The sequence below is a fragment of the Zootoca vivipara genome, chromosome 5 (genome assembly GCF_965207765.1).
Source record: "Zootoca vivipara chromosome 5, rZooViv2.hap1.1, whole genome shotgun sequence".
Classification (NCBI taxonomy): Eukaryota; Metazoa; Chordata; class Lepidosauria; order Squamata; family Lacertidae; genus Zootoca; species Zootoca vivipara.
In genome coordinates, this window is record NC_142588.1 from 43,328,558 (window position 1) to 43,350,926 (window position 22,369).

At 43.9% G+C, this 22,369-nt stretch overlaps 1 protein-coding gene across 11 annotated transcripts in view; it reads left to right on the forward strand.

Moving 5' to 3' along the window:
* Positions 1-22,369, forward strand: part of ATE1 (arginyltransferase 1) — an 82,834-nt gene that overhangs the window by 26,786 nt on the left and 33,679 nt on the right. For all 11 annotated transcript variants that reach the window (XR_015950218.1, XM_088670488.1, XM_035137432.3 and 8 more), the window contains 3 exons: positions 2,175-2,207; positions 8,745-8,926; positions 11,090-11,189. Coding sequence is in view for 10 of the 11 variants with exons in the window: in XM_088670488.1 (XP_088526614.1) it covers positions 2,175-2,207; positions 8,745-8,926; positions 11,090-11,189 (315 nt within the window). In the remaining variant the exon portion in view is untranslated. The remainder of the gene's footprint in view (positions 1-2,174; positions 2,208-8,744; positions 8,927-11,089; positions 11,190-22,369) is intronic.

A 22,369-nucleotide genomic window follows, 5' to 3' on the forward strand; every position in this document is an offset into this window, starting at 1 on the left:
ACCTTTGCAGTTGTACACGCATAGGTGCCTCATTTTTTGCTGTTGTTTGGGGGGGAGCAGGGGCAGCAAGGTGTTGAACATTAGGGGTGGTCCGACGACTCCATGCATGCCTTGTATGCGTGGAGAAGGTCACTCCTCAGTATGACCTGACACTGGCACGTGACAAATGAGAATGAACCCGAGCATAAATGGAAATCCATTCACTGAGCCCTGGTTCAGATTGCTTACGGTACTAGCCTTTGGTGCTGGTGGACTGCACCTGCCTTGCCTTCACAATGCATATGTCTGTGGCAGGGCCGGCTCTAGGGGTAGGCTGGGTGGTGCGGGGCGCCAGGTCGGCAGGGGGGGCGCTGCATGGCAAAGCCGCGTGGAAACCACGCTACGGCCGCCCACCAGCCGCGGGAAGAAGCGGGGCGGGGGCACCGGAGCGATCCGGGCGCCAGGGCGCCCGACCCGCTTAAGACGGCCCTGGTCGGTGGAATCCAGCAATGTGCAAGTGAAGTTTTGCTAATGCAACGGAACTTCATCTTCCTCCCCTCCCCCCTGCACACTCACAAATATGTTCCAGTGAGGTCCCCTCAAGCTTCTAGAGCAGACTTTGAGGGGTGCGGAGGTGATGTTCTATTGGCTGGGTGGTAGTTTGGTTGTCCTCACACATAGAGAATGTCAGGTATAACTCTGTGAGCAAGGCTTTCAGGTGGGAAGGTGCTTTTACAGTCGTACCTCGGTTTACCAACCGCTCGGGTTGCAAACAGTTCGGGTTACGAACTCCGCAAACCCGGAAGTGTTTTTGGCGCGTGCGCATTCCGTGCATGAGCAGGAGCGGCGTGCGCGCTTTGCGCATGTGCAGAAATGGCGCTCGGTTTGCGACCTTTTCGGGTTACGAACTGCGACCTGGAACGGATCATGTTCGTAACCCGAGGTACTACTGTACTACGATTTCTTCCCTCTTTTTGAGGTGGAAGTGTGAAGCGCCTGTCCTACAGTAGACCATTTGTGTGATAGGGTTGGGGGAGGGGGGGATGCAACTCTGCCATGCAAAGTTTGACTGACTAAGCCAGAGCAAAACATCAATGGGTTGAAAGATTCCTGCCCTGTGTTTTTGGGAGTTGGAAACTGCAAATATGGGAGAAAATCCCCACTCAGGATAATGTGATGGGGAAATGAATTTTCAGCATTATTAGGCCATAGCTGAGAATCTTGGATCACTTGATGTATGTACGAGATCTAATTACTACCCTGATTCCTAGTTGCCACGACTGTTTCATTAGACCAGGCATCCCCAAACTGCGGCCCTCCAGATGTTTTGGCCTACAACTCCCATGATCCCTAGCTAAGAAGACCAGTGGTCAGGGATGATGGGAATTGTAGTCCAAAACATCTGGAGGGCCAAAGTTTGGGGATGCCTGCATTAGACCATCCTGCAATTTTAAATATCTAGTGGTTCAAATATTCCAGTCCCTAGCTTTATGTTGTTCGTAGTCTTGCCAACTGACTCTTCTCTGAAGAATTTGATAACTTTAATCAGTAACTTCAAATGAGGGCCTACCGTAGTTCATTGTAGAATAGTTAAGGATGCACCAGTTTTCAAACACCAAAGCCCCCCACCCCCAAATAAATTTCCAAGCACTTAAGAAAGCTACTATTCATATCATGGGGCAATTTCACAAAGCAATTATTGCCCTTCTTATTTCAAAGACTTGTTGTGGTTTATAGAAGAGGCAACTTGAACTCATCTGTAAATTTAACCCATTGAATATACCTAGTCAGGCTTCTATTATATATTTTGGAAAGTTTGTCAGTTTGCTATAAATTTGGACACCACTTAAGATATCATAACCAAATTATGCATAATTGTTCCTGAGAACAGAACTTTGTCTGTTTGGATGCAGTTGGGCACTACTTTGAATTAAAATAAAGAACTGCACACTTTTAAAAAATGCAGTAATTTTAACTACTGATTTCAAAATTGCATTGATTTTTGGGGGTTTAGTAGCAATTCACTGCAACTGTGTATCAGGCTGCTAGTTAAGTACAAGTTGAATTCCTAACATATTAGCAATACATCTGTGTTAAAAACCTGATTTATTTGTTTTTCTCTTTGTTATGTTTGTGTGTGTTGTTGCATACTGGACATGTATCCTTGGTGCCCTGGATAAACATCCCAAATGCAGTTCACAAGGTTCCTCTGTGAATCTCCACTTGAGGTAAGAAATCATGTTTTAACTCAAAATATTTACATTTTTAATACAGATTTATAGTTCATCTCATCTGCCTGGTGTCTACCATTACATTTATAATGTAAAACATAACATTCTGCAGTTCCAGTAAATTGGATAATCTGCATCTACAGTATTTGATATTTGTTGTGACTTGTTGAATACTTTGAGTCTCTTGAAAATGCTAAGTGCATTTGCACAAGATTTCTTAATTGAATACTATAGAGGACTAACATATGGTTCTTGAATGAAGATAATATTTAATTAGTGGTTCAGATCACAATTCTGCCACGAAGCTCATTAGGTGATCAGTCAGTTTCTCTCATTCTTACCTCCTTAAAGGTAAAGGGACCCCTGACCATTAGGTCCAGTTGTGACCGACTCTGGGGCTGCAGCACTCATCTCGCGTTATTGGCCGAGGGAGCCGGTGTACAGCTTCCAGGTCTTGTGGCCAGCATAACAAAGCCGCATCTGGCGAACCAGAGCAGCACACGGAAACTCTTACCTCCTTACCTACCTTACCTTGATAAAATAGGGGGGAAACTGCGTGTGCCACCTTGGAATTATTGGAGACAAGGTGGAATACAAATGTAATGAATGAACTTTGTTTTTTGGTTGTTGTTTTTCCCCAAATGATCATGGGGACTTGTCCATAAAAGTGAATTTTGTTGTAAAGGTTAACCTATGCAAGCTAATAAATAAGGCCATGGGTGAGTCTTCACTATGACATCCCCAAAAACTTTTCTGAATCCTGGTATATGTGCATTGAAATCCAGATTTTACACCACGTTATCGATTGCTTCCATTTACCGGATTTTTTTGTTGCTATACCAGTTGCATAATGACTGTATCCATGTCCAGACACTCATACATGTACCTTCCCCATAGTGTGAGGGAAAGAGCATGGCTGTGTTTGCTTCCTTCCTTCCATCCCAGCCACTGCCCACATTTGCGGCAGATGTTCTAAAGCAGGAAGCCTGCTGTCTGCATGTAGGCTCCCCATGTGGTTAGCAGTCAGGGTTCAAATTCACACAGGGAACAGGCTCCCCATTTCAAAATGTCCTCACACAGTGAGGAACACATATGTTTAAACCCCTGAATGAGACCAATGCTAGCCAGTTTTCAGTTGCCGAGTCTGATGTTTTGGCAGTGGGGTGGATGTAGGCAGGGGTGTGGATCCTTTTCCAGCCCACAGGTTCCATTCCCTTGTGAAGTAAGTTGTGGAAGGCCTGGGGAGAGTTCTGAGGGCCGAATAGAGAGACATGGAAGGCCTGCATTCAGCCCCTGAGAGCTCACCCCCCCCCAATGTAGGACATATGCTGGCCCAGTTTGAATGTTAAACAATATGGAGGAGCGTGGACAGGGATAGCCCAACTTCTGTGGCCTATGCTCTGGTAACCACTAAGTTGGATTGCAATGCGCTATACGTGGGGCTGCCCCTGAAGATCGTTCTGAACCTTTAGCTGGTGCAAAATATGATGGCTAGGTTGCTTACCAGGACAATACAAATTCAGCTTATAATGGTGATCTTGACTCGATGGCACTGGCTGCCAATTAGTTTCTGGGCCCAATTCAAAGTGCTGGTGCTGACATGGCTCAGGACTTCAAACACCGCCTCTCCCCATATGAACTGACCCTGCACTTGTCCCCTGAGGTCCTTCTCCATGTCCCCGTCCCTGAGAGGTTTGGAGGATGACAACACGGGAATAGGTCTTTTCTGTGGTAATTCCCCATCTGTGCTCTCCCCAAAGAGGCTTACCTGGCACCATCATTACCTGTCTTTAGGTGCCAGGCAAAAACATTCCTCTCTAGCCAAGCATTCAGCAATTTAATCTATGGCCTGTTATATGTGTGGGGGGGGGGCTGTTATTATGATTATTATTTTTATTATACTGTCTATTATTATGATCTGTATTATGCTTTTATTATTATACTCCATAAATTATGTTCTTAATTTTGTACACTGCCCTGGGATTACAGATTGAATGAATACAATTTGCATTTAAGTGCCCATTTTGGTTTGGTTAAATTTTAAATGCCTGATGTTTTTAATAGTTGTGTATGTTTACAAGTTGATTGCGAGTTGCCTAGAGTCTGTCCTGTGTAAGGCAACTTTGTGTCAGGCAACTAAATAAATTTGCATATACATTGAACAACCCAAAAACTGATTAATGGATATTCAATAAAGAAATTTATTGATGTATTTTTCTGACACATGTTTCTTTAAAACTATTAATGGGACATAATAGATTTTTTTAAGCTTAATAACTAAAAGATTTAAATGCAGCAAGCATTATTTCCCTTTTGTTTTTCAAGTATCCACTTGGAATTGCAAATTGATACCTTTTAAAATATCCTATCCCGTGCATGTGGGGCTTCTGAAATGCATTCCTTTCTTGACTCCCTACTTGTTTGGCTTCTTGATCAGATTTAACTTGTCTGATCTCCTTAATTAGCCATAACATGAGAATTTGAAACCCCCATCAGAATTGATAGGATACTTTGCAGATTCTTCCCGCCGCCCCCCCCCCCCCCCCCCGTTCATGAGTGCCTGGCTAATCCTTACTCACTGATGCAAAATATTAGCACATACTGCTGTTGGATACCTTACAGGGTGGGCAGTTTTTTTAAAGCAGATCGGTATAAGAACACATAGAGCCCCCGTGAGGCTCAGTTTATACATGCCATTAGAAAAACAGGTTTGTATTATATGCTTGACTAATTGTATTTTTTGTGAGGCAGAATTTGTTTGTAGGTTCTCTACACATCCATCCTACCCCAGCATGCTAGAGATGCTTCACCCTACTATTCTGCTACGATGTGCAACTGGACCTAACTGTCAGGGGTCCTTTACCTTTTTTATATAGTGTATCCTATCATCACTAAGCATCTCTCTAGTGTTCCCCTGCAGTTGAGTGGCAAGTAACAGAAAAATATTTGGGCAGATTTAGATGACAAAGGATGAACATATCTTACACTAAAGCCTACTCTGCAAAATATAAACTTGAAATTATCAAAGCAGAATATGTGCTTTGCATTTTCAATTACCATTTTGTGTTTTGAGTTCCTTTGCCTTAAAAAAATTAAAATGAACCTCAAAGGCACCTAAATGTTTTCAACTTTGTTTTTGGTTCTTAAAAACAGATAACCAGGGCTGGTGAATAATTAGAACAGGTTTTAGAGCAGAGGCTTCGGATTACTTCATTTATAACAGCTAAGAGGACTTTGTTTGTTGTAGGTCTTAAAGAGTTAACTACCACATGGGTGTAATGAAATTGTCAGGTTATAGTAATTGCACCAGTAATTTGATATGTTGCTGTTTGAATGAAGCCATGTGTGGAGAGTTTGTTCCTTTTCTCTGCTGAATCTAATCACCCCCACCCAGTTTTACATTTTCCCAACCTGAAGGCTATGAAGGCTAATCGGGATCATTAGACTTAATGGGGAAAGAGCTTTTATCACCTCGTCAAATAAGGCAACCGATTCCCATTATTTGCCTTATTTTGTATGGCTGTATGGATGCTTATGTACACTTTGCTGTAAAAAAAGGAAGGTTAATGCCAAGGATTTTCCCCCCTGCAATGCTTTTTATTGATATTTTGAATCTTGAACTGAATTTTGTTTGGCACCACTTGCACATGTTTTCAATTAGAAGAAGCCAAATAAAAAGTCTTATATATCCAAGGCTATAGGGATTTTTGAAATTCTCCAACTAAAAGCAAACTCCACGTGATCGTTGCAAAGCCTCTTTACCATGTATGTCACAAATAATTTCAAAACAAAAATTAAACTTTATGTGACTGAGTTCTGTTTTTCTTTTGAATTCTCAATAAACTCTTTAGAGACAACTCTCTTGGCAGTAGTAAAGTGGTTTTTCAAAAAAATCTGTTTGATTTTTTCATGTAGAGTCTTTAAATTGTTAAAAGAATAGACGTGTTATTGGAAAGAAAAGTGCAGTCTATATGTAAAGAATAGTCTATTTGTGTTACCAGGGAAGTGACTGTAAAGATTTTCAGCTCTTCTTTATAAGTACCAACTCGTTAAGCAGAAGCAATTGACATGTATCACTGTTGAAGTGATTGATGTTGCTTAACTACTCTAATGGGAGTAAGCTGTGGCTATGCATTGATTTTCTGGGAGAATAAACTAGATTTGTTTGGTTATTTGAAGTTTGTAGTACGTTTTCATCTATAACTACTGAAAAGATTTTGTTTTGTTAAGATAAATGCTAAGATCAGTGGGAGCTATTTCATTACTGAATAGTTACATGCTCTTAAAATGATTCTCTTAAATGCTTGGTTCTCTGACTTTTGCATTCCCTTTCCTCCAGTTCTCTATCCACTTGTACAGATATTATCAGCTGATCCTTTTAACTTCTTTTAACTCCAACCAGTCCTGCTACATAGCCTCAGTTGTGTCTTGTGCCATGGTCTTGGTTTGCCTGCAACCCTCCTGTTACTTCCAGTTTTTATTTATTTGTCCTGAGTACAGGATAAATTTTAAAATAACATCTAAGAAAGTCATAAGATTGTTGTTAGGTGCAAAAAAGGGCATGCTATCAGAATATAGTAGATAATAACAGACAAATAGCTACTGGCTAAAATGGAATAGGGACTCAAGTAGAATTTATAACTAGCTTTTATCTGTAGGAAAAATAGAAAATAACCTCCCGTGTCAATCTCATTGGAAATTATTACAAAGTAATGTCTTCCTGGCATTTGATACCATAGAGGCTGAAGCAAATCTGTCCTACTACATCCTCAGGCTAGTAATATAGATAATACATATGTGGTATATAAAGTATAATGTTCATAGTTTGTATTTCAGTACTTTTAGATTCAGTAGTTATTGAGCTGACTTTGGATGGCTGGCTGTTTCTTGACTCATAAAGTTGAGCTAGACACAACCTTTTTGCAAATGCACACAGCCCCTTCACATGTGCCACAAATAAACCAGGAAGTCTCTAATTAATCAAGTTTTCCATCCCATATGAACCAGAAAACTATGGTTACTACCTTCAAGACAAGCCAGGATTGTAAACCATGGTTTGAAGTTGGTTTAATAAACTGGCTTGTTCAGAAGCTAATAACCACATAGTTTTCTGGCACAAACAGAAAACCCAGCCAGATGGGCGGGGTATAAATAAATAAATAAATAATAATAATAATCATCATCATCATCATCATAAACAAAATTGGAAAGTATTGTACATTAGCCACTACCTAGTTTAATTGTGCTTTTCCACAAGGGGTTTTTTATGTGGTCAAAAGGCTCGTGTGTATCATGGCATATTAAGCTGAGCTATGATGATCCAAATGTGGCCAATGTCTTTGGATTCATTGAAGGTGCTAGCTTCAGCTCAAGTAATTGAATTAATATATTAATAATGCCGTTTTGTAAAGTACTATGTGTTATATAAACAACAGTAATCAAAATGTGAGTTCGTTTTAGTTTTTAAACTCCTATATCCATTGCATCTGTTTTAAATAGCAGAAAAGAAACATGGTTGCTCAGAAGCTAAAAATATTTCAGCCGTGGTTGTTTTTATCATATTGTTCTGCAGAATTATTAAATGAATCCTTTCTAATCCAGTTTTGTTGAAAAGATTCCCGTAAATGCTAAAAGATTGATGTGATGGAGTGAAGGTGAATTAGATTATTGTCTTGGACAAGAAGGGTTTCTTAAGTTGCAAGAGGAGGGGAGGAGTGTGCTTAACATTTATTGATTTATTTCAAACATGTATACCCCATTTTTCCTCCAGAAAGCTTACCTCAAGCAGTTTTAATTTAATGAGCATAATCCAGTTGAATATAGTTTATAGTGCTCCAACAAAGCTTTTGTTTGTGATTTTTTTATAATTTAGGGCTGGTTCCCTATATAAATTTTCTTCACATGCATGCTCTTATCCTCATAATCCTGTGAAAGTATACTTTTCAGTATATCTCTACAGCTAGTTATCCACATATTTTAAAGATGAAGAACCAGTGAGCAGAATCTGTTCTGTTGGATTCTATTTACTCATTTGTTTGTTTATTCATTTTATGGCTAATCAGTTTCAGTGCCACTCATAACTCTGCTAAGAAACGTTAACCCCCTTATTTCCAGGCATGATATTTGAGGCTGGTAGACTTCAATATAAGGAAACCTGCAAGGCAACGAAAGCAAGATTTGGTGGTTGTTAGTTAATAAATATTAACGTAACATGTGAATATGTTGTAAACTGTTTCAGAAATAGCTGCATAGAAATCTCTTGAAATCTCTTAATTCTGCATCTAAAACTTTCAGATTCCCATCTGGCATTTTGTTTGGCTTTGGTTACATGAATGGGGCAGATAGCTAAGAAGGGCCTAATTCACTGAGCAGAGTCTTAATTTTATCTCAGTTTTACATTACTCAGTGCATTTGCTTGTTTGAATTTCAGACGTTATTTTTTTTTAAAATGAATCTCATTGCTAAATAAAATGTTACGGTTTTATAAACTGACTAAATTTTGCAATTGAATTTATGCCAATTTATCTTCTCTAGGCAGAAAATCAACCTAACGGTCCAGATTGTGGCTATGGTTCTTTCCACCAGCAGTATTGGTTTGATGGAAAGATAATTGCTGTGGGTGTCATTGACATCCTTCCAAAGTCTGTGTCATCTGTGTATCTCTACTATGATCCTGATTATTCTTCCCTATCTTTAGGCGTGTACTCTGCATTAAGGTAAGGAAGTATTTTTTTTTTCCAAATATGTAGTAGTCATTTGAAGGTCGATTGGCATTTTAAACCATAGAAGGAAAAATGAAAGCCAAAGTCTTACATGAAAGGCCTGCTTAGCTTTATTTTATTTTAATTTTTTTAGAGTAAGAAAAACATTTACTTCATCAGTTCTAATTTAATTGGTCCGAGTATTTAAGTTAGGCTGACTTCAGTGTTTAAAGAAAAGTGTTTAATCTACTTTGGAAGGTTGAAGTGAAATGTGTGGCCAGATCAGCTGTTCTGTTGCTCTTTTGCTTCCCTTTCTTACAGGTCATCATCACTCAGTTTTGTATTCACATAATAACGTTGTGCGTTTGTTTGCATGAAGTACCATGCAGAGAGTGGCTTTGTTTCTTTGTTTTTTCAGTTGGAACTGTGGTGTCAATCCCACACTTTCACATTTGCTTGCCTACAAATGGAATGCTTTTCCCTCACAGGAGTGCTGCCAATAGTGATGTTTTTCGTTTCCTAATCCTTGATAATATGCTGATTTAGCAGTGTTTTGGGTTGCCTGAAGTACTTTCCGTATATATAATAAACTGTAAAGGAGGACTGCAACACCCAACTGCCCCAGCCAGCATGAAGGAAGCTGTAGTTCAGCATTTGGCAGACACACTGGCTGCCCTTGCCTATAGATCAGGCATGGCCAAACTTGGCCCTCCAGCTGTTTTGGGACTACAACTCCCATCATCCCTAGCTTTGCCTACTCATGCTTTAGACCAGGCATCCCCAGACTTCGGCCCTCCAGATGTTTTGGATTACAATTCCCATCTTCCCCGACCACTGGTCCTGTTAGCTAGGGACCATGGGAGTTGTAGGCCAAAACATCTGGAGGGCCGCAGTTTGGGGATGCCTGCTTTAGACGAAAGATGAAGTGATATGTTGTAACTTCTAGTTCTGGAAAGGCAAACAAAAGGACAAAGCTAATATATATTAATAAAGGAATTTATTTTAGTGGTTTTACTCTCCAAATGAAAATTCACGCATAAGTTAACATGCATAATGCTACCTGAAGTCATTAAGGCAAATATTAATGACTGTGAGATCTATGGACTTTGTGCTTTTCAGGTCTTTGTAGATGCTTCTTTGGGATTTATTTATTTGCCTACAATGAGTGGGTTGTCATATTTGCTTGAATAATGGGCACATTGGCTACCCTTGTATATATCTTGTGTCATTCAGGCAGACTTACTTAAACTTCTGTTTTAGTAGTCTCTGTCTTTTTTCCCTTAGCAGTTAGAATGCCCCCCCCCCAACAAAAAATCTAGGATACCACAGTGGCTCAGCCAGTACCTGCAAGAGGAATTGCAGACCATTAGCAGCAGACCATTTTTAGTCCTCATCAGCCACCTACTTTGTTGAAACACTTCAAACAAAAGCTGAGGCTGGAAGGCCAAGTAGGAGTACTGCTGGCTAGAACAGAATGAGGAGAAATTGGCAGTTGTGCATTCTTCACACACATCACTTTGAGTGTTGTCCCAAGTTAGTTGAAAGCAACTGTCTCCAAGTGATGTAAAGCCGGAGAACCACCGCTTGCCTCTTGCTGGCTCAAGACTGAATAAGGAGAAAGCTAAAATACTGTAATTTTTCTTTCAAATAAATAAATGGGACAAGCACAGAAGACAGCACTCGCCAAATATGGAAAATAGCACTTGCTGCATATTTGCATGTAAATTACTAAAACTCACTGCAAGCTTCCTGAAACTTGTTGATTTTAAAATTCTCTGAAGTCTGCATGTACTGTACTGTCTTAGCCCGCTGAATACAATGACTGGGCCAGACTTCTATAGAACATCAGTGCATGAATATTAATAGGAAACCTGTTAAAAGGGTGCCTTTAATCACTGGCAATTTGAATTTCAGATTAGCTTCTTGGCAGGACAAAATGCAAAATTGGCTTTCTTAAGTAGAAGAGTTTGTGGTTTTGTTGGGTTCTTATACGGAACTGTCTCTGCATTTATTATTCCCATTCTTTACTTAAATGTAATCATCCCTTTAACATAGGCCAAAATTTAGGTCATTCCATTTTATTTCACGTTTGCTGTATTATAAGAGCTCCTTGCATCTGTGAACACATCTATCTGGTATTATCTTTTTATCCATTCAGAATGATTGCTTCTTTTACAGGGAAATTGCTTTTACTAGGCAACTTCATGAAAAGGCCTCTGACCTATGCTATTACTACATGGGGTTTTACATTCATTCATGCCCTAAAATGAGATATAAGGTAAGGCTAAAGTTACTTTATTAGTGCATCTGAATTCATTCTGGTGTTTGATGTGACTGTTCTGTATGACTTCTCCCTGCTTTGGCTTGGCCAAAATGGAGCTGGCTTCTGTTCAGTTTTCTTTCAAGTGTCTAGAGTATTTTATAATATTACCTGCATAACATTTACTGGCTGGTATCCAATGAATTTGGCAACTAGTTCTACATGCCAAGAAGATTATGGGCTAGCTAGGGTTTCACAAACAGTTGCCCCCATGCCACATTGCAAACCACACTTAAAACTGAGAGGACTTTCAAAGCAGCTTGCGACTTTGGGCAAAGATCTTCTGTTCAAAGGAAAGAAAACCAGAAATTCCACTGGGTATGCCAAAACCCTTGGGCATCCCTAAAGTAATTCTTTGGATACCAGCCATTTTGTTCAATGTTGGTAAAAAAATAACTTATTTAGTATGTTTTTAATCATTTCAAATCATATAGTTTGATGGATTTCTGTATTTTAATGTTTTGTTGGAAGCCGCCCAGAGTGGCTGGGGGAACCCGGCCAGATGGGCGGGGTATAAATAATAAATTATTATTATTATAAATTATTATATAACGTCTACTCTATAGAATATCTCTGGCTTTTGTTAAACTCCTTACAGTTCGGTTTCTTTAATTAGTTCGCTGTAAAGAAATAGATGAACCACCATACCAATAAAAAAATTCCTTCCAGTAGCACCTTAGAGACTGACTAAGTTTGTCATTGGTATGAGCTTTCGTGTGCATGCACACTTCTTCACATGACAAACTTAGTTGGTCTCTAAGGTGCTACTGGAAGGAATTTTTTAATTTTGTTTCGACTACAGCAGACCAACATGGCTACCTATCTGTAACTAGCACCAGACCAACAAGGCTACCTACCTGTAACTAGTCATCAGATGACTAGGTATGGAGCTAACTTATTGGCTCAAACAATGTTTAGAAGAAAAATGTAAAGAATTAATACCAAATACATATTTTGTGTTTGATTACTAGGTATATGTCACCATATAAGGGAATGTGTTAATTGAGGATGTCTTGTTCTCTGGGTTATGGCTTGGAGTTCCCATTTTTTTAAATAAAAAAGGGGGGGTTGGAAATCTCACATTCTAACAATGCTTATGTGCACGCACTCTGCTCAGTAGAATTTGCTCTCCAGTAAATGATTTTTTTAAATGATTGCAGTCCAGATGTTCAAACTATCTGCAAATATAGGTATGGAAATCTGTATATAGATTTGTATATAACAGAATATCAAGCATACAGTAAAAAAAATAGGCCACAGAATTGGAGACAAGGTCGCTAAGATATTTTTGCAAAGCACGGAGGGGTCAGCTCAACAGAGGAATGTATGCATCACATGCATTAAACCAGGGGTCAGCAACCTTTTTCAGCCAGACCATGTGGTGGGCCGGACTTTTTTTTTTTTGCCGGGGGGGGGGGGATGAACAAATTCCTATTCACCACAAATAACCCAGAGATGCATTTTAAATAAAAGCACACATTCTACTCATGTAAAAACACACTGATTCCCGGACCATCCGCAGGCCGGATTGAAAAGGCGATTGGGCCGCATCCGGCCCACGGGCCTTAGGTTGCCTACCCCTACATTAAACCCTGATTTTGCACTTCCAAGGATCACCTCTGGCATGGGAAAGATCTCTTATCCTGAGTTGTGTGGCCAATCTGCATGGGCAATATTCCGCTGGAAGGTTTGTTGGCCTGAATTGGTATGAGAGGCTTCTAACAGCCTGATAAAGAGGCTTCTGGGGCATCTTTCCATTTTGCTCCTTCAAAAGTATTTATTGGGCCAGAAGTAATGCCTCCAGCGCTGCTTTTTCCCTTTTTCTGGACAACAGTGCTTCCTGAGTAATTCACTTCGGGAACAGAGCTGCTTTGGTAGAAACAACAAACAAACAAACCAGAACACAAGAAGTGGCTCCCAAGTTGGCAGGTGCCGTTCCCAGTGTTGAAAGACTGAGGTGTCTCAGGCTTTCCCTTTTGTAACATCCTTTTCTTTTGCAGTGTAAAAAGTTTATTCCAGTTTCAGCCTGCACAGGACTTAAATACTCCCTCGCTATTGCCATGTTAATGATGACATTACTGCCCACTGCAGCCATTCCTAGACTTTCAAGGTGCTTCATTAAAAGAAATAAATGTACGTGTTGCAAATTTACATAGAGAAACCAGGCTTTTTAAACACACTCCTGCTATCAGCTACCTAATAGCATTCAAATTATGTTGTTCACCTTGCCATTGTTTTTAGGAACACACACTGGAAACAGTTTGCAGCATGGAATGGTTCTAAATTTTTTTAAAAAAAAAACATGAATTGGTGCCTTTCTGCTTAACTGGCTTCTCCATGGTGCACAGTGCTGCTGGTTACTGAGGTGGGAAGTCGGGAGGCAGCAGAGAGAGCAATGCAGTGTGGGCTCAGCAGCACCAATGTGACACTTCTGCTTATGTGCCCAAGCTGAACTCCTTGCCTCAGTAACCAGCACTGATGTGCAGTGTTGGGAAGCTAGGTAAGCAGTGCAGACCTGCCTCTGCTTGCGCTCTCTGTCTCTGTTCTCTAGATTCTAGAAGGAATTGGAAGATATGAATGTTCAAGGGAGATTTGCCAAGAATACTTGTGCTTAAGAATCAAAAGATGTACTGAGAGACTGCTTGGTTTGAGAGAGTGTGTGCATTTGATAAGTGCCTGATCAAGATATTTTGCTGCCTGAAGCATCAACTCTAAATGCATTTACAGATTTAATTGTATACAGTCGACCCTCAGGTTGCAAATGTGATCCATGCAGGAGGCACGTTCGCAACCCGCAGTGTTTGCAACCCGTAGTGCTGCGCATGCGTGGGTCGCGACTAGACGCTTCTTCACATGTGCAAAGCGCGATTTAGTGATTATGTGCATGCACGGGCGCCGAAAACCCAGAAGTAACCCGTTCCGGTACTTTCGGGTTTGGCGCGGGACGCAACCTGAAAAGACGTGGACGCAACATGAGGTATGACTGTACATCATAATTCTACACCATCATGTTGAACTCCAATTCCTCTCCCAGTCCAGTGGTCCATATATTGCTGTTACACGGCATGCTACCCAAAGCACTGATCTTGCCACTTGCTCTTTTCATTTGCATGTCAAGCAAGGGAATTGAACCCCAAGTCTGCCTCTTCTTCACATTTGCTGGCTAAAGCATCCTGCTGTGCCTTCATTTTATGATAGGTCTGGCTCCTGATAAGAAGTAAAATAGCTTCCTCCGTCAGATAGTATCTATGAATGAAGGTAGCAACTATGGTTGCAGTTGTAACATCTACCGTAAATGTGTTGGAAAAATCAGTTACCTTGAAGTACAAATGGAAGCACTACTTTTGCCAGTAACTTCCTTTCAAAATAATGATGGCTGGTTCATGTTCAAGAATGATCGCTGCTTGGGGACAGAATCTTTTATGTTTCATATGCCACTTTGGAAAAGCGGCAAATGTGCTGCCTGCCCCCTGCATATGAATAGATAAATCTCAAACTTTTAATAGATTGATGAGGGAAAAATCACTGGTGACAGTTGATTTTTGGGTCTAGAGTACTTTTCCCCACCCTGACTTGTAATTTTAATATCCTTTGATCCTGTTCTTTTAAATTATATATTCCTGTGTAAAGATTTTTTTTATTGGTTTGGCTAGGAAAGCTTCCTTCCAGCCTAAATTGAGCTTCTCACCAGTTACTAAAGTGCAGTGGTGTTTCGAAATGTGCTTCCATCTGCTGAGCAAGACAGAATATTGCCCTGACAAAATGCATTTTTAGTGGTTACCTGACTTTTCCATCTAAAAATGTGATATTCTTTCCATAAATGCTACAAAGATGTGCTGATCCAGCTTTTGGCAGAAAGTGTGAAATACAGTCTTCCTAAATTGGCCTTCCTTGGAACTACAGAGAGCACTTATGGTGGTAAAGTGTTTGTAAGGAATTGAATGACTCAAAAGATATTTCAACCCTAGAAGTTAAACATGCAACTCAGTGACAAACTCCAAGGGAGTTAAGCTTAATTCCATACATATAGGAAGCTCCCTTATATAGTCAAACTGCCTATATAGCCCTATGCTGTGAATTCTGCTTAGAAGTAACACTCCTATAACTCTCATACCCATCAATCCTTTTTCTCACATGTAAGCAGATTTTAAATGGTAGATATGGCCTCCAAAGCCTGAGCCTGGCCCATGGATGAATTTTTTTTGTCCAGGATTCATTACTTTTGCTCTTTATATTTTCTCTCACTAATACATTCAGTTGGAATATACAAACTAGTATACAACCTTCCCTTCCAACAATGATTTATGTTACCCTTCATCACCTTCACTTGTCTCAAAAGTGATATAAAAATAATGGTGATAATAAATAGACCTATTTGATTTAGTAGGAGAACATAGAACCAAAGAATTGTAGAGCTGGAAGGTATCCTGAGGGTCATCTCTTCCATCTAGTGGAATGCAGGAATCTCAACTAAATCCATAGCTGCCAAGTTTTCCCTTTTCTCGCGAGGAAGCCTATTCAGCATAAGGGAAAATCCCTTAAAAAAAGGGATAACTTGGCAGCTATGACTAAATCATCCATGACAGATGGCCATCCAACCTCTGCTTAAGAACCTCCAGGGAAGGAGAGTCCACCACCTCTCATGGAAGGCTGTTCCACTGTCGAACAGCTCTTACTGTTAGAAGGTCCTTCCTGATGTTTAGTCAGAATCTCCTTTCTTGTAACTAGAAGCCATTGCTTCAGGTCCTCCCTGCTGGAGCAGGAGAAAACAAGCTTGCTCCGTCTTCCATGTGACAGCCCTTTAGATATTTGAAGATGGTTATCATACATCTTCTCGATCTCCTCTTTACCAGACTAAACATGCCCAACTCCCTCAACCATTCCTTGATCATGTTGGTTGCCCTCCTCTGCACACGTTCTGGCTTGTCAATACCCTTCATAAAAAAAATTCCACTTAATACTGTGCATAGAAGTGAGCAGGCCAGGATTGTCTGACGGCTAAGCATTCCATTACTTTAATTGGACTTTGGAAGACTACTGCTACTGGCTGACAGTTAATGTCATTTCTTTTTTACTCGCTGGCTTTCACATAAGGATGAGGCATGGATGTCTAGCACCAGTCAGGAAAAGCATCTTTGCTATCTGTAGATGGCAAATTGCCAACCTGAAAGCGCCCAGTGTGTTTAATTTGCACATGCACTATGCATTTATGTATTTATACATGCACTGTGACACTGTATTGGTAATTTCAATGTATCTAGCATTATAATTAACTTCCCCGTAAGGTGGTGATCTGGTGGAAAAGACTCCCATGATTGGTTCCACCCTCTTAGTAGTAATATTATTGTACATATTGCAAACATGGGATCAGAACAACGAGACTTAAGATTTATAGCAGTGTGTGTCAAGGCTTTGTGTCTGGTTCTTATATAGTTCACTCTTTCTCTATAGCTTGGTTGAGTACTTTCCTGTAAGAAAGCAACAATAAAAAATCGTATACAATGAACTATAGCCCAAACTTAAGTTCCCATGCTTTTTATTCCAATGTTGTTCTGTCCCTTTACTATCAAAGGTACTATCAGACAGCTCCTGCTTTATATTCTTTTGGCTGGAAAATATATGCTTGTATGTGAACACCTTTTTGTTTTGTCCTTCATTAACCTTAAGCTTTTATATGAGTTGTCAAAAGATACTCATTTTGTTTTTTAAGCTCAGCTTCCTTGCCCTGTGGCATTTCTCAGGCTCTCTTGGCATGCACATTTTCATGCAAATTAGTTTCAATTTAAGCCCACAATGTCTTTACTTTGGCCAGCTGTCTGCTTTCTCAAAAACTTTTCCGTTGAGTCCGCAAATTTTAAAGAAGGTATACTTTGAAGTGTACAGTAGAACTAATAGCTTCTAAAAAAATGTTAATATCTTAGAATGTTTTAAAACTCTAGAGAATCTTCTATTACTTGAACAAGGTGTTTTAGTGGAAACTTCTTCCAGATTTGCATAAAAGCCGCAGGAAATGTAATTATTTCAGTTGGTCCATTTCACTCTCCTGACATGGCTTGATATGAGATGGAAAGAGAACTGTGAGGGACAGGGGATATCGCGAAGTCCCTCCCCTCCTGAGTTCAAGCCCGTCCCCGAGCAAAGGGGAAAGCAGGGAGAGTTCCGATTCCAGTGGGGAAGCAGGAAGTCGTGTCCGAGGCTCAGGCAAGGTAGAGGAGCCAGGGTCCCAGGTGGGACAGGAAGGGGCAAGCAAGGGGGGAAGACCCATCCCCCCAACTCCAGAATTACGCAGGAAGAGGAGGGGCAAGAGGATGGGTCTGCCAAAGCTTTTGTGTTGGAGAAAGACGCGCCAAAAGCCATTAGGAGGTTCTGAAACCGACTGACCACATCACTCCGTGTAAATAGCAATGACTTGAGCACTGTAAATACGCAGCACCAATAAAAGAATAAAATGCAGAGCTGCGTGGCGTCGTTACTCTGAAGTAGTCCACTCCGGCCACCGTGACAGCAACCTCCTAATCATTTTTGGGCTACTTTGGAGTTGCCGGGATGAGCGTGTCAGAGGCGGAGAAGTGGCGGCAGATCGCGGAGCAAGCCCAGCTAGAACTGCAGCAGCTGTCGCTGCAGGCGCAGGGAGAATTGAAGGCAGCTAAAGAGGAGACTAAGAAGGTCCAGGACGACCGGCTACAACTTGCGGAACAGGTGAGAGAGCTTCAGGAAAAAGAGCAGCAATTAAGGGCGGTGGCGGTAGACCTCCAAAACAAGCTGGATGCAGAGAAAAACAAGGCGGGAGGGGCACCCCAAGTCCAAGTGCTGCCAGGAAGGAGAGCTGGGACCCTAGTTAGCAAGTTCAATGGAGACCCGAAGGAATTTCAAGGCTTTGAGACTGAGATTGTGTATGCTCTTGAGCTGCACCACGATGAGTTCCCTGATGATGAGCACAGAGTAGCGTTTATTGTGGAGCACCTTACCGGGGCAGCCAGGGAGTGGCTAAGACCGTTAATTGCAACAAGGAATCCTTGCATGAAGAATGTCAAACTATTTCTAGAAGGTTTGAAAACGATGTATTCGTCCGATAGTCATATGGACCAGACTAAGGAGGAACTTCATAATTTACGCCAAGGAAATATGACAGTTCGCGCGTATTGGGCGAAATTCACCATGCTGGTGCACAGATTGGGGTGGGAACTGGGGTCCCCCCCAATGCAAGCGGCGTTCTACTTGGGGTTGCATGAGGAGGTGAAGGATGAGCTCTCGAGAGGTCCAAAGCCCAGTGATATGGATCAGCTGAGCAAAGCGGCTCTGGCGGTGGGGGTGAGACAGGAATCCCGGTGGAGCGACAAACAAGCAACGCGCGCAAAGCGGGCTTGGTTCCCACGGTCGCAGGAGAAACCACTCCCCCAACAACCCTTTCAAGCCACGCCTGGGGCCAGCCAGGACCAGGAACCCATGCAGATTGATAGCGCGCGCGCGCGGGCTTTTCAAACCCCAGCGGCGCCAAGACGCAAGGAGGGAAAGGGCGGGAATTGCTTTCTCTGCAACTCCCCCCAGCATCTCGTCAGAGACTGCCCACATCGCAGGGAGTGGCAAGGAAGGGCGGGAACGGTGGTGCCCTCCCCCACTGACGCAGCACCACAGCAGGGAAACGGGAAAGCCTGGCTGCAGGAGACAAGGGGCAGCAGCCAGGCACAGTCAGCAGACAACAGCCCCAGCCCACCCACCCGCACAGAGAGGAGCAGAGCCAGCCCACCCCTCCCAGAGCAGGAGTGGTTCTAGAAGTCACGCTAACGCTCCCAAATGGCTATCCCCTGACAGTCCTTGCCTTAATTGACAGTGGTGCCTCAGCCAACTTCTTCTCGAGAAACTTTGCAGAAGAGCACCAGATCCAGCTTCTGCAGCTGGATTTTCCCCTTCACGTGGCAACCATTGACGGCAGAGAGCTGCTGGGGGGGGCCATCACTCATCAAACCCCCCCCATGAGAATGACGGTGGGAAGGCACTCAGAGACACTGGCATTCAACGTCACCACCATCTCAGACCCCCCCATCGTCTTGGGCATGAGCTGGCTGGCGCGCCACGACCCCTCCATCAGTTGGCACCAGAGATGCATCACTTTTGGATCGGACTTTTGCCTGGAACATTGCATGCAGCACCAACCAGGGGAGGGGCCTCCGATAGCCACGGTGGCCACCATGCACGTCAAAGGGGGTGAGGCGATACCCAAGCCGTACTGGGACCTGCAGGAGGTCTTCAGCGAAGCGGAGTCCGACCACCTACCCCCACACAGGCCTTTTGACTGCCAGGGGCAACTATACCCCCAGCCAAGCTGTACGCCATGTCAGACCAGGAACTGGAGGATCTGCGCGCTTTCATCGACAAGAACCTCAAGCGGGGGTTCATCAGAGAAAGCAAGGCAGCAGGGGGCAGCCCGGTCTTCTGGGTGGACAAGAAAGACACGCAACAGCGCCGCCTGGTGGTGGATTTTAGACGGCTGAATTCGGTGACAGAGCCAGTGGCTTTCCCCATGCCCAGAGTGGATGATCTCCTGACAGCAGCACGCAGGGGCAAGATTTTCACCAAGCTAGACCTGAGGGGGGCGTACAACTTGATCAGGATCCGGGAAGGCGATGAATGGAAGACCACGATGTTCACGCCTCTGGGCTCTTTTGAATATCTGGTGATGCCCTTCGGGTTGCACGGGGGCTCAGCCTGCTTCCAGGCCTTCATGCACCACGTCCTGGGGTCCCTCCTCTTCAAGAACTGCCTGGTCTTTCTGGATGACATCCTTATCTATTCCAATGACCCAGTGCAGCATGTGAAAGATGTCAGGGAAGTGTTGCAGCGCCTGAAGGAGAACCACCTGTATGTGAAGCTGGAGAAGTGCAAGTTTCACACCAAGGAGGTGGACTTCCTGGGCTACAAGCTGTCAGACAAGGGGCTAGCGATGGACAAGGACAAGGTACAGGCCATCCTGGACTGGCACAGCCCCAGGACGCGCAAAGATGCCCAACGCCTACTAGGCTTCGCCAACTTCTACAGGAAGTTCATCAAGAACTTCTCTCGCGTTACGGCTCCCATCACTGACTGCCTGAGAGGCAAGCAGAAGTTCAGGTGGACACCAGAGGCGCAAGCAGCGTTCGAAAGCCTCAAGAGGGTGTTCGCCTCGGACCAGAACCTGTTCCACGTGGTCCAGGACGCGCCCCTACGCATTGAGACAGATGCTTCTGAGAAAGCTGTGGGCGCCATTTTGTTGCAACTGGACGCCAACAGGGAGTGGAGACCCTGTGCCTTCTTCTCCAGGAAGTTGACACAGCCCGAGCGCAACTACACCGTGTTTGACAAAGAACTTCTTGCGATCCACGCTGCGTTCAAACATTGGAGACACTTCCTGGTGGGCGCCAAGCACCCCATCCAGGTGTGCACAGACCACAAGAACCTGGAGTTCTGGAGAACTGCCAGGGTGCTCAACCAGCGGCAGATACGGTGGGCAGAGTTCTTCTCGAACTTCAACTTCTCCATACACTACATCCCGGGAGAGCAGAACGTCAGGGCGGATGCCCTCTCCCGCAAGCCAGAGTACATGGAGGAGGAGGAACCACCAGCCCCAAGGCACATTTTCCCCCCGTCGGCATGGTCCTGCGGAGCAGCAGTGGTGAGCGAGGCAGAACTCACAGCACTGACGGCAGCGGATGACTTTGCCAACCGCATCTTCAGAGAACTGAGAGGGGGGAGGGAGCAGGCAAAAGACTTTGCAGAACGCAGAGGGCTGCTTTTCTACAAGGGGGCACTGTACCTGCCCACCACCCAGCTCAGACGTACGGTCCTCAAACAGATGCACGACAACCCAACGGCGGGGCATTTTGGAAGGGACAAGACCACTCACCTAGTCATGAGACACTTCTGGTGGCCAGGGGTGAGGGAAGATGTTCGAGACTATGTACGGGGCTGTGACACCTGCCAGCGGGCAAAGGTGGTCAGAGCAGCGCCACCAGGGTTGCTGGAGCCCTTAGCCACGCCACACAGGCCGTGGGAAGTGCTGTCCATGGACTTCATCACAGATCTGCCTTCTTCCCGGGGTAAGACCGCAGTGTTGGTGGTGGTGGACCTCATGTCCAAAATGTGCCACTTTATACCGTGTGCCAGGGCAGTCTCTGCAGAAGAGACAGCCAAACTGTTTGTTGATTACGTTTTCAGACTGCATGGATTACCTTTAAGGGTTATTTCGGATCGTGGCCGCCAATTTGTTTCCAGGTTCTGGCGGCGGCTCATGAACCTCCTGCAGGTGGAGGTCAGCTTGTCGACGGCTAGACACCCGCAGACCAACGGACAAGCGGAGAGGGTCAACGCCATTCTGCAGCAGTACCTGAGATGCTACGTCAGCCAGAGGCAAACGGACTGGGTGGATCGCCTGCCACTAGCAGAATTTGCCTACAACAATGCAGTGCACGTCTCCACAGGGGTGTCGCCCTTTAAGGCCAATTACGGGCGCGACCTCAGATCTTTCCCAGAGAGGGAGGGGGAGGAGGAGGAGGAGGGCCCACAGGCTGAGGATTGGGCAGAGGAACTGGAGACGGTGCACCAGCAGCTCAGAGAACACTTGGAGAGGGCCAAGGAAGCGTACAAAAAGGGGGCAGATCGCCACAGGCGACTAGGGGAGGTCATCAGGGTGGGGGACAAGGTGTGGTTGTCCTCGGAGGGCCTTCCCACCAGAGGGAGGTGCAAAAAGCTGGCACCCAAAAGGCTGGGCCCCTTCACGGTCACGCAACAGGTAAACCCGGTGGCATACAGGCTGGCACTGCCAGAGGACATGAGGGTGCATCCAGTGTTTCATAGATCGCTGCTGTCGCCGTACAGGGAAAGCAGCAGGCTCCGAGACAGCGAACAAACCCCCGAGGGAGGGGGGGAGAGGGAAGGCAGGGAGCAACTCAATGAGGCCACGGCCATCCTGGATTCAAGGTGGGGGGTGGGGGGACTGGAGTACCTCATGGCATGGGAGGATGCTCCACCGTCCCAGAATGAATGGGTCCCAGCCACTCAGATACAGGAGGAATTCTTGGTGGAAGAATTTCACGCCCTCTTTCCCCACAGACCCAAGCCCTGGCACATGGAAAGGGAGGGGGAGGAGGAGGAGGCACGGGAGA